General features: G+C 42.9%; 1 protein-coding gene across 2 annotated transcripts in view; it reads right to left on the reverse strand.

The window, feature by feature from the left end:
• The window catches only part of EML6 (EMAP like 6), a 245,299-nt gene that overhangs the window by 109,313 nt on the left and 123,068 nt on the right, over positions 1-12,918 (reverse strand). For both annotated transcript variants that reach the window (XM_068232562.1, XM_068232561.1), the window contains exons 17-18: positions 9,928-10,028; positions 4,065-4,267 (exon numbers count right to left, since the gene is read on the reverse strand). In XM_068232562.1, the coding sequence (XP_068088663.1) occupies positions 4,065-4,267; positions 9,928-10,028 (304 nt within the window). The remainder of the gene's footprint in view (positions 1-4,064; positions 4,268-9,927; positions 10,029-12,918) is intronic.

Consider the following 12,918-nt stretch of genomic DNA (forward strand, 5'->3'; position numbering starts at 1 on the left):
TCAAATTTCACGCTCCTTCTACTCATTTGCCAATAACTTTATCGCTACTCATCATACCTAAATGATCTATATATTGTTTTGAATGGAACAAACTACCAGTAGGCTTTCTTTGGGAGGTACTTTTTGCTAAGAATTATTTTATTTCCAATGCATTTTAAACAGAATAAGAAAACAAATTGAAAAAAAGTCAACAATTCTCAGTTTTCAGCCATTATAGTTTCAAAATAAAAAGTGCTCCTGTAGATAAAACCCACACATTTTGCCAATTTGTCCAGAGTATTACAACATTTAAATGATGTCCCTAGTAGATTGTACAGTAACAATATTTTATTTGGAAATAAAGGTGTGCTTTTTTTCCATTTTTTTGTTTGTTTATACTAAATCAATAATTACAAACCCTTACTTGCAAAAAAAAAACAAAAACAAAAAAAAAACAAGTTATATACCCACATGACATACATATTAAAAAAGCGGTGTCCCTAACGTAACTACCGGTATGTTTTTTTTAAATGCTGTCACTTTGGCACCTTTTTTTAAGTGCTTTTAAGTGCTTTATTTTGGTAACTATGGTGGAGGGGGAAAATGGGGTTTATAACTATAGGGGATTTATTTTGCAATGTATTTTTATTTTACTTTTTGTCCACTAGCAGTCCCCACACTTATATTACCTGTATTTAAACAGTACACAGGAAGTGTGGGTATGTGTTTTTACTTTCATTTCAATGAATGATCACTGGCCTGAAGTTGTGATCATTCATTGCTCATTCATTTACAGGCACTTGTTCCCAATATCCAATCAGTGTTCAGCGGGGTGGTGACGGGGGCGAAGCGAAACAAGGGAGTACGTATACAGTCCTGGCCAAAAGTTTTGAGACTGTCATAAATATTAGTTTTCACAAAGTTTGCTGCTAAGCTGCTTTTAGATCTTTGTTTCAGTTGTTTATGTGATGTGCTGAAATATAATTATAAGCACTTCATAAGTTTCAAAGGCTTTTATTGACAATTACATGAGATTTATGCAAAGAGTCAGTATTTGCAGTGTTGGCCCTTCTTTTTCAGGACCTCTGCAATTTAAATGGGCATGCTCTCAGTCTACTTCTGTGCCAAATCCTGACTGATAGCAACCCATTCTTTCATAATCACTTCTTTGAGTTTCTCAGAATTAGTCGTTTTTTGTTTGTCCACCCGCCTCTTGAGGAAAGACCACAAGTTCTCAATGGGATTAAGATCTGGGGAGTTTCCAGGCCATGGACCCAAAATTTCAATGGTTTGGTCCCCGAGCCACGTAGTAATTCTATTTGCCTTCCCGAGCCACTTAGTAATCCTATTTGCCTTATGACACGGTGCTCCGTCATGCTGGAAAATGCATTGTTCTTTACCAAACTGTTGTTGGATTGTTGGAAGAAGTTGCTGTTGGATGGTGTTTTGGTACCATTCTTTATTCATGGCTGTGTTTTGTGGCAAAATTGTGAGTGAGCCCCCTCCCTTGGATGAGAAGCAACATGAATGGTCTCAGGATGCTTTACTGTTGGCATGACGCAGGACTGATAGTAGCGCTCACCTTTTCTTCTCCTGACAAGCCTTTTTCCAGATGACCCAAACAATCGGAAAGGGGCTTCATCGGAGAATATGACTTTGCCCCAGTCCTCAGCAGTCCATTCACCATACTTTCTGCAGAAGATCAATCTGTCCCTGATGTTTTTTTGGGGGGAGAAGTGGCTTCTTTGCTGCCCTTCTTGACACCAGGCCATCTTCCAAAAGTCTTCGCCTCACTGTGTGTGCAGATGCGCTCACCCCTGCCTGCTGCCAGTCCTGAGAAACCTCTGCACTGGTTGCACTCCGATCCCACAGCTGAATCCTCTTTCGGAGACGATCCTGGCGCTTGCTGGACTTTCTTTTTACGCCCTGAAGCCTTCTTAACAAGAATTGAACCTCTTTCCTTGAAGTTCTCGATGATCCTATAAATTGTTAATTTAGGTGCAATCTTAGTAGCCACAATATCCTTGCCTGTGAAGCCATTTTTATGCAACGCAATGATGGCTGCATGCGTTTCTTTGCTGGTCACCATGGTTAACAATGGAAGATCAATGATTTCAAGCATCATCCTCCTTTTAACATGTCAAGTCTGCCATTCTAACCCAATCAGCCTGACATAATGATCTCCAGCCTTGTGCTTGTCAACATTCTCACCTGAGTTAAGAAGACGATTACTGAAATGATCTCAGCAGGTCCTTTAATGACAGCAATGAAATGCAGTGGAAATGTTTTTTTGTGATTCAGTTAATTTTCATGGCAAAGAAGGACTATGCAATTCATCTAAACACTCTTAATAACAGTCTGGAGTATACTGTATGCAAATTGCTATTATAAAAACTTAAGCACCAACTTTTCTAATTTCCAATATTTTTGACAGTCTCAAAACTTTTGGCCAGTACTGTATATCTGCTCCTAATGCCGAAGTGAAGTTTCCAGGGGCATATATATAGGATACAAGGATCTGCAAGTGGTTAAAATTCCCTGGGATTCTTTAAGATAGATGAAGATGCTTGTAGCACATGTGCAAGCTTAGGCAACTCAAGGCTGGTTTCACACTAGAAACCAGCATTAGTGATGCGGTGCGTCGTGGACAGCGCACCGCCAAGAAAAAGGCCCTCAGGCAACACCGCACTATTGCACGGTGTTCCCTGTCTGGCCACCGGCCAAGCAGAAAGTGATGCGCGAGTGACGTGCGTTTGCCGTCCCTTCCTGCTTTGGGCATGCGTAAGCGTATTGTTATAATACGCTTCTGCACATGTGTGCCATTGTGTTTAAAGAAACACACGTTGCAATAGACTAACATGACTTCCGGGCCGACTGCATCGGGAGTGTAGCGAAAACGTCACTTCCGTTGCGTCGCACCGTAACTTCTGAGTATGAAAGTCTCCATAGACTTCCATTGCCCGGCGGTGGGGTGCAGTAAAAATACCACACCAGTGTGAAAGGGCCCTCAGGGTCCACCGTGTCCACTGCAATGCAACGCAATGCAAGGATATTCCTATGGTTGTTTCCCATTGACTCAGTGCGGCAGATTCTGACAGAGTAACATTCACCATGCAGTGCAGTTACTGAGCAATGTTTACAGTGGCAGTGAAGCATAATTTCATTGTACTGTATGGTTCACTGTATAGTCACACTACTTGTCTAACGCAGAGCTGAATTCTAACCTGACAATAAACATGAATGAAATGATCTGTGAACAAATTATTGTAGTCTTAAACAGAGCCAGATGCCTTTAAAACCCACATAGGTAATGGCATAGAGAAGCTTCTGCCAAGGGGTGGAGGGATACCGTACTTGGAAGATGTCCAGTCCTTATATTGCACTTCCAGCCTCCTCTTCCATATAATGTGTTCCTCCATAGGGATAGTGGTTCGCTGCTGTGAACAAATCTGAGATCTCCTTGGGAAATGCAAGTTTGTGAACCCATACGCACTTTCTTATGGGTTCACAGTTCGTCCACCAAGTTCCCATTAAAACTCATATCCTTGGTCTCCATCCCTCTGCCCCTTCCTCCTCACTCACCTTGCAAGGGAGATACAGTGAGGTGGATGAGAAGAGTGTTGGAGAGCAGCCTTCTGCATGGCCGAGTTACAGCCAATCACAAGGCTGCTCTCCTTCACACCACCCATCCAGCTCTCTCTGCTCCCTCTGCAGTGTTCTCAGCCCATCTCTCCTGCAAGGTGACTGAGTGAGCAAGGGCAGAGGCAGAGGGTGCTGGACGGGGATCAGATGGCAGCTACTGTGATGGGCAATTGGGATTGTGGGTATGTGAAGCCTATCTTGCAATTTGCTGGTTGGTGAACCACAGCAAACAGCAGAAAGCTTCTCCTCAACCTGTCCTCCAAATGTCCCTTGCTTTTATTTCTCCACAGTGCCCCCATCCTCAGATGAGCCCAACTACTGTATAGCTGCTCCGTTTATCCATGACAAGCATGTACACATCGTCCTATGCTGGCCTAACTGTAAACGTTGCTGTCCTTGCTTACACACACACAGTGACATCATACGTATAAAGATTTTATCACCTTATCCAATGCGTACATGGCAAAGACTGGTCCGTCATGGGCTTTCACAGTTTTCAGCAGCAGAACTTCCTTCCAGATATATATGTCTCCAGTGGCTGCCCCAGAAAACACCAGTTCCTCCGACCGGCCATACGCAACGCACATCATGGTTTCTAGTTTAGCTATATTTCCAAACGTCCCCCGCTTGGCTGTAAATCCACCCCCTGCCAAAGAGACATAATCAGTAGGTATCCTCTACTGGGGAAAGAGTATAATATAACACTTGATATAACCACGCCCCATGAGTAATCCAGCTGAAAGACACCTAAGCCTGGAAGCTTCAGCTGTTACAGAACATAACTAATTCAGAAGACAATCCAGAGAATTTCTCTACATATGGCCTCAATTCACTAAGCAGTTTAGACTAGTCTACTGATGTTTTTTAGTCTACTGATGGTTTGGTCAGTTGCATCAAAGGGGAATTCACTATTGCCAAATGTTTTAGATTTTTAGATCTGTTTTTAGACCCTGGACGAAACCATTCACAAACGAGTAGCTATGACTGACATCCTTCTCCTTTGATGAGCTCTCCTCTGCAAACAATTAAACTCCTGCATAATTAATTCAAAAGATTCCATCCTAGCATTTAAAATACCTCACAGAATTACTTTACAGACAGAAATCAGCTGGTCTAATAGGTCAGAAAAAGTAGGTGTGGTTACTCCTCGTTTGCCTTTGTGAATTATGTAATTATTGAATGTTAGACCAGGTCTAAAAACAGGTCTAAAACATTACACCAAACCATCAGTAGACTAAAAACCATCTGTAGTCTAGTCTAAACTGCTTAGTGAATTGAGGCCATAAATGTGTTACTTCAAACATGGTCAGTCTGTGGCAGTAATTGTCAAGCGGCCTTTTCAACTATAACAGTTGCTGTCAGTTATAACTTTAGGCTGCTTTCACAGTGAGACGTTAAAGTCCAACGTTAGAGCAGCCTGTAACGCAGAGTAACGCACAGCAATGAAAAATCAATGGGCTGTTCACAGTGCCCACGTTGCGTTACATTGTAACGCTGCACGTTATTGGAAAGTGCAGCATGCTGTACGACTGTGTGCACATGCTCAGTAATGGCCTTTTTTTTATATTTTGCTGCCGGAGAGGAGGCGGGGAGAGTCCGCTAATGTAGCCAGCCACATGGCTACTTAACCACTTGCCGACGGCTACACGCCAGTAGGCGTGGCCGCGGCGGCAGCCCCAGGACGGCCTAACGCCGATTGGCGGAAAGTCCTGGGGCTTGCATTTGCAGGAGATCGCGCGCAGGATGCGCGCGCATCTCCTGCTTGGTGGGCGGAGCGGAGCTCCGCCTTCAGTCTCCGAGCGGCTACTGCCGCTCGGGAGACTGTTAGACGGCGATCACGCCGTCTATATACTACGTGCAGCGCTGCGATGAGCAGCAGCGCTGCACTGGGGACAGCCGTGTGACACGGCTGTCCCCATGGGGGACAAGAGAGCGATCGGCTCTCATAGGCAGAAGCCTATGACAGCCGATTGCGTGATTGGCCGGCTGGGGGGGAGGGAGGGACGGAGGGAGGGAGGGGATTTAAAGGAAGAGGGTTTTTTGAAAAAAAAGCAGCAACATAAATATTTATTAAAAAAAAAATAAACAGGGGGGGAGCGATCAGACCCCACCAACAGAGAGCTCTGTTGGTGGGGAGAAAAGGGGGGGGGGGAATCACTCGTGTGCTATGTTGTGCGGCCCTGCAGCTTGGCCTTAAAGCTGCAGTGGCCTTTTAAACTAAAAATTGCCTGGTCACTAGGGGGGTTTAGCCCTGCAGTCCTCAAGAGGTTAATATTCACTGCACTTGCAGTGTTGTCTTCCTGGAGTGGCCGCTGATTGGCTGGCGGGACCACGTGATGCGGAGTGGAACACTTATATTCTGCATAGAGCTCCAGGCAGCTAGCCCGAGCTACACTCGGGATTGCAACCAGAGAGGTTAATGTTATCTACATAACGCGAGTAACGCTCTGTGCACTTGTCACAAATAATGGGAAAATTGCCCGCCCTGTCTGCGCAAATTTTTTTTACTGGAGGAACGTGAATCAACCCCTTTATCAGATTGACCTCAACATTTATCTCTCTCCTTATCTGACTTAAAGTGTACCCGAGGCGACATGTGACATGATGAGATAAACATGTGTATGTACAGTGGAAAACATATTAATAACCAGGCTGTTTTGTTTTATTTTGCTGCCTGAAAGAGTTAATTTTCAGGCATGCAAGTGACAGCTTCTGTCGTGTCATTACCTTGTCGGGAATATAGAGATCCTCACTGATAAGCAAATTACAGCCATAAATGTTTTCCTGGCAGAATACAACTTCTTTTTGGTTGTACAGATTTACCAAATCTATGTAGTATAAGAGCCAACAGATTGAAAATACCTTAAATGATTGATTGGATAAGCTCTTTTACTACATGAAAGTGGTAAGATTGAACAACCAATATTGTATGGTGTGTGTTGAGCCTTAAGGTGGCCACGCACCATACAATTTTTTAAATATCTGTTCAATTTAAGAATTGCAATCAATTTTTCTGACTGATTGTAACATTTCAAAAATCTGACCAATGTTCTGACCAATGTACCACACACGTATGTTTAATCTTTCCCCAATTAAGATAAAATTATTGGAAACTCTGACAAAATTGCTAGGGTGTGTATATTAATAAATTGCCAATATAACACACACACCATACAATCTTTAGTAAGATTGAAGAAAAATATCTGGTATTCCCGGATCGATAAAAATCGAAGAAAACGGGAAATCCGATCAGACTTTTCAGTCGAATGAAAAAAAAGCTTTCGATTTTTTCGGGAGATCCGATCGTTTTTATCGAATAGCCGTAAAGTCGGATCATTTTATTGTATCGTGTATGGCCACCTTTAGGATGACTTATCTGACTCTCATGATTTATCTCTCCTTGTGTTGATTCGCCAAATTGCTGTGTACAGATAGGGCATAAACGTTTTAGTGAAATTTGCACAAGTAACATAGCGCATGCAAATAGCGTAAGGTGCGTTATACGAGCAATGCGCACATTACCTACATAACACCAGTTGTGCTATGTGCGCCTGGTCACTTACGCAAATACTAGTAAAATTGCAGTGTGTAGAAAGCTCAATTTTACTGGCGGTTAGTGAATCAACCCCTTTATCTGTTTATTTCATAAATTAGCCATCCATATGAAAAATAAGGGGAAATATTTAAAGAGAAAAACTTAGTGAATTACTTCTATTAATTCAGATCGTCAGATTTACAATATGCTGTCAAGGGGTTCCCATTAAAATAGATCAAAGCCTTCAAAATAAAGCAGCCAATTATCCATTACAGCTGCTTAAAGAGAAACTTAAAGGAGTACTGTAGGGGGTAGCGGGAGAAAGAGTTGAACTTACCCGGGGCTTCTACTGGTCCCCCCGCAGTCCACACAGTCACTCACCGATGCTCTGGTCCCCGCCTCCAGTTCACTTTAAAGTTGGAAAACCACTGTGCCTGCAAAGCCGCGCCCTCCCTCCCGCTGATGTCACCAGAAATATATTGCGCAGGCCCAGTATGGACTTTAAAGTCGGAAATTACAGAAGTGAACCGGAGGCGGGGACTGGAGCATCGGTAAGTGGCGGCCACACAGGATGTCTGCGGGGGACTATTAGAAGCCCCGGGTAAGTTCAACTCATTTTCCCCCTACAGCACTCCTTTAAGCAAAAAAGGAGAAAACAGTAAATCAATACATAGCAAAGTGAGAAGTTAAAAATAGAGAGAGAGAGACCAAGGAATGATTGATATTCACCATGTAATTTGTTAAATTGTTTGATGCATTATCAGCCTGCATGTAATAATCCTTAATGCTGGCAGACAAGGAAAAAAAGACAAGCACTAATTGCCATTATCTATAACCACACCCCCAACAATGCAATAGGCTAAAAGGTTGGTTTTTACACATATACAGGGAGTGAAGAATTATTAGGCAAGTTGTATTTTTGAGGAATAATTTTATTATTGAACAACAACCATGTTCTCAATGAACCCAAAAAACTCATTAATATCAAAGCTGAATATTTTTGAAAGTAGTTTTTAGTTTGTTTTTAGTTTTAGCTATTTTAGGGGGTTATCTGTGTGTGCAGGTGACTATTACTGTGCATAATTAGGCAACTTAACAAAAAACAAATATATACCCATTTCAATTATTTATTTTTACCAGTGAAACCAATATAACATCTCAACATTCACAAATATACATTTCTGAAATTCAAAAACAAAACAAAAACAAACCAGTGACCAATATAGCCACCTTTCTTTGCAAGGACACTCAAAAGCCTGCCATCCATGGATTCTGTCAGTGTTTTGATCTGTTCACCATCAACATTGCGTGCAGCAGCAACCACAGCCTCCCAGACACTATTCAGAGAGGTGTACTGTTTTCCCTCCTTGTAAATCTCACATTTTATGATGGACCACAAGTTCTCAATGGGGTTCAGATCAGGTGAACAAGGAGGCCATGTCATTAATTTTTCTTCTTTTATACCCTTTCTTGCCAGCCACGCTGTGGAGTACTTGGACGCGTGTGATGGAGCATTGTCCTGCATGAAAATCATGTTTTTCTTGAAGGGTTCAGACTTCTTCCTGTACCACTGCTTGAAGAAGGTGTCTTCCAGAAACTGGCAGTAGGACTGGGAGTTGATCTTGACTCCATCCTCAACCCGAAAAGGCCCCACAAGCTCATCTTTGATGATACCAGCCTAAACCAGTACTCCACCTCCACCTTGCTGGCGTCTGAGTCGGACTGGAGCTCTCTGCCCTTTACCAATCCAGCCACGGGCCCATCTATCTGGCCCATCAAGACTTACTCTCATTTCATCAGTCCATAAAACCTTAGAAAAATCAGTCTTGAGATATTTCTTGGCCCAGTCTTGACGTTTCAGCTTGTGTGTCTTGTTCAGTGGTGGTCGTTTTTCAGCCTTTCTTACCTTGGTCATGTCTCTGAGTATTGCACACCTTGTGCTTTTGGGCACTCCAGTGATGTTGCAGCTCTGAAATATGGCCAAACTGGTGGCAAGTGGCATCTTGGCAGCTGCACGCTTGACTTTTCTCAGTTCATGGGCAGTTATTTTGTGCCTTGGTTTTTCCACAAGCTTCTTGCGACCCTGTTGACTATTTTGAATGAAATGCTTGATTGTTTGATGATCACGCTTCAGAAGCTTTGCAATTTTAAGAGTGCCTCATCCCTCTGCAAGATATCTCATGACTTTTCTGAGCCTGTCAAGTCCTTCTTTTGACCCATTTTGCCAAAGGAAAGGAAGTTGCCTAATAATTATGCACACCTGATATAGGGTGTTGATGTCATTAGACCACACCCCTTCTCATTACAGAGATGCACATCACCTAATATGCTTAATTGGTAGTAGGCTTTCGAGCCTATACAGCTTGGAGTAAGACAACATGCATACAGAGGATGATGTGGTCAAAATACTCATTTGCCTAATAATTCTGCACTCCCTGTACATATACACAAAGGGAGATACTGGTTGCTTGGCAGTTGAAAAAAAAACCATTATTTCCCACAATGCAACAAGGCTCCCACATTCTGATGTCAGGACCTAGGTCCTGACATAACACTGGGGGAGGGTTTTCACCCCAATATCAGCCATACCGATGTCCCTGATGATCTATTAGAGAAAATGTAAAGATTTCTCATGGGAAAAGGGGTATCAGCTACTGATTGAAATAAAGTTGTATCCTTGGTCACAGTTCCTGTTTAGGAGTATCACACTGGGCCAACCATCAGATAAAACAAGATCCTAAATCCTAAAAGCCAGTCTATGACAAATGTACCTGTTTGTTGCCAGAACTTTATGTGTTTCATGCCAACGGTCACCAACTTATCACTGTGATGTGGATTACATTTCACAACAAATATTTTATCCTTGTGTCCTCTGTAAAAAACAAACACAACAGCGGAATTTTTTTTTAATGTACTTATACACAGTAAGGTATATACTGTAGTGTAATTAGAATATCCAGCCCATTCTATTGCACACTGACACCTAACATTCAAAGAAATTGCCTCTTCTGTTTTTGAACCCCGGGATTGCACTCTGAAAATGATTTTGTACAGTGAATCCTGAATTTAAAATGGTAGAAAGTAGAGGAGGAGGCACCGCTTCTTTAAAAATCCCTTTATTCCGGTGGGGGAAAATGCAGGTACATAGCAGTGGGGGTAACAGATGCCTGACAGCTGTTTCGCTGGTTTAAACTAATTGTACAATCTGCCTCTGAAGAAGCTGGTTTAAACCAGCGAAACAGCTGTCAGGCATCTGTTACCCCCACTGCTATGTACCTGCATTTTCCCCCACCGGAATAAAGGGATTTTTAAAGAAGCGGTGCCTCCTCCTCTACTTTCTACCATATTGGATTTCAAACTGCGTTCTGGACGTGCACGCTTTGGTTCCCATCGCCGGTGTGTCTGCCCTGCTACATTTGGTGCCAGGTACTGTGTCTCTCTCTCCATTCCACGAATCCTGAATTTAACATTTTAAAGAGACTCCGTAACAAAAATTGCATCCTGTTTTTTATCATCCTACAAGTTCCAAAAGCTATTCTAATGTGTTCTGGCTTACTGCAGAACGTTCTACTATCACAGTCTCTGTAATAAATCAATGTATCTTTCCCCTGTCAGACTTGTCGGCCTGTGTCTGGAAGGCTGCCAAGTTCTTCAGTGTTGTGGTTCTGCTATGAATTCCCCCTTTCAGGCCCCTCTCTGCACACTGCCTGTGTGATATTTAGATTAGTGCAGCTTCTCTCTGCTCTCTTATCTTTTACAAGCTGGATAAATCTTCCTCTGAGCTGGCTGGGCTTTCACATAGTGAGGAATTACAGACAAGGGCAAAGCTGTTTGCAGGAAGAAAAGAGCAGCCTGAAACTTCAGTGCATGAGAACTGCAGGGGGAAAGAAACACACAAATGATCTCTTGAGATTCAAAAGGAAGGGTGTATACAGCCTGCTTGTGTATGGATGTATTTTCTATGTGTGGACATACTGTACATCAACCTACTTCCTGTTTTGGTGGCCATTTTGTTTGTTTATAAACAAACTTTTTAAAACTGTTTTTAACCACTTTTAATGCGGCGGGGAGCGGCGAAATTGTGACAGAGGGTAATAGGAGATGTCCCCTAACGCACTGGTATGTTTACTTTTGTGCGATTTTAACAATACAGATTCTCTTTAAAAAGTGCTTGTAGTAGACGTATAGATTGAAGCCTCCCCCTCCAAAAAGTTGCTGTGAGCCCCGTTCACATTGCACGCGTTTCCAGCCACGTTTTGGAAATGCGTGCGGGAGGCCGACACGCACGACATCAGACAGTGCATAGACTGCACTGTCTGATGTTCACACTGCATGCGTTGCGGACCAGTGCGGTCTGGGAACGCATGCTGCACGCAGTTTTTGCAAAAATGCGCGGCTGTCCCATTCCCATGTCCCATTTCAGTGATGGGATCAGCCACGCAACGCATACAAACGCGGATGGCGTGCGTTCGCATGCATTGCGTTTATGCACGTGTGGCCGTCCGCCTTTGTAATGTGAATGGCCCCTTACACTCACAGAGACACTTTGCCCACATTTCATAAGATCACATTTAATGCTGGGAATACACCATACAATTTTCTGGTAGATTTTCTGTTATGCTTGGTTTACACGATACGTTTTATTGTAAGAATCGTTCCGATAGATGCCTTCGATGATAAAATTCCGACATGTCCGATGTTTCCGCTCGATTCGTTTCTTGTGGAAGATAAGATAATCGAGCAGAAAATTGCATGGTTAATAAATTGCGTGCCGAATCGAACGCAAAAAGCGTATCGTGTAAACCCAGTATTATGTTTGCCTGCCAGATAGATAAATTCCATCATGTTGGAAATTATCTATCTAACCATCTATCTGCCGAGCAATTAGGCATTGTTCTACTCCGCAGGAGATAACCAGAAGACAATGCACCAGAGATAATAACCAGTCTCTAGAAAAAATAATCTAATTATGCATTCCAACAGAAAATCTAACAGAATAATCTAACAGAAGAATCTAACAGAAAATTGTATGGTGTATTCCCAGCATTATGCTGGGCATACACAGCAGTTAACGCAGGCTTATCAATCGAGCCATCAGGTCCGATGATCTGCCAGATAGATTCCCCGCTCGATCCCCGCCAGCAGTCAATAGCAGGGAATCGAGCGGCTGATAAGGAGCGGCGGCGGGGACGAGTGGGAATCGATGCACGCGCGGACGAGCGGGGACGCGGCGGGAGTCGATCTGGCGGCTAATCGGCCGCCGGATCGACCTGTGTATGCCCAACATAAGTGCCAAGAACGATGAAATATCTTTTATATTACCATTCCTATACAATACATCACTATACTGCATATTACTGTTGCCTGTGTATAGCTAGTGTAAATAACTTGATTATTAGATGACATCTGTATCTATAATTTGTGCCATGTACGTTAAATCTTGAGTAAAGCAATTTGATTGCTATGAGCTACTTTAAGTGCTGTTGTAACACCTAGGCCTCAATTGACTACGCTTTATCAAACACTTTATCGAATGTTTGATAATTTACCTCATGGGTAAAATCTCATTTTGAATTCACTAAGGTGTTATACAGTAGATTTATCATCCCTTGCCTCTAGATCATGTAGAAAAGAAGAGGGCCAACGGAGCAGTGTACAACGCAGCGAGTAGGAGAACAATGCCCTCAGCCAACGCTTGTCCAAGTAAATCCACTGGGTGGATTTCTCGCTGATGCGTTAGGGGGCTGCTATGCAAACACCTA

The sequence above is a fragment of the Hyperolius riggenbachi genome, chromosome 4, assembly GCF_040937935.1.
Source record: "Hyperolius riggenbachi isolate aHypRig1 chromosome 4, aHypRig1.pri, whole genome shotgun sequence".
NCBI lineage: Eukaryota > Metazoa > Chordata > Amphibia > Anura > Hyperoliidae > Hyperolius > Hyperolius riggenbachi.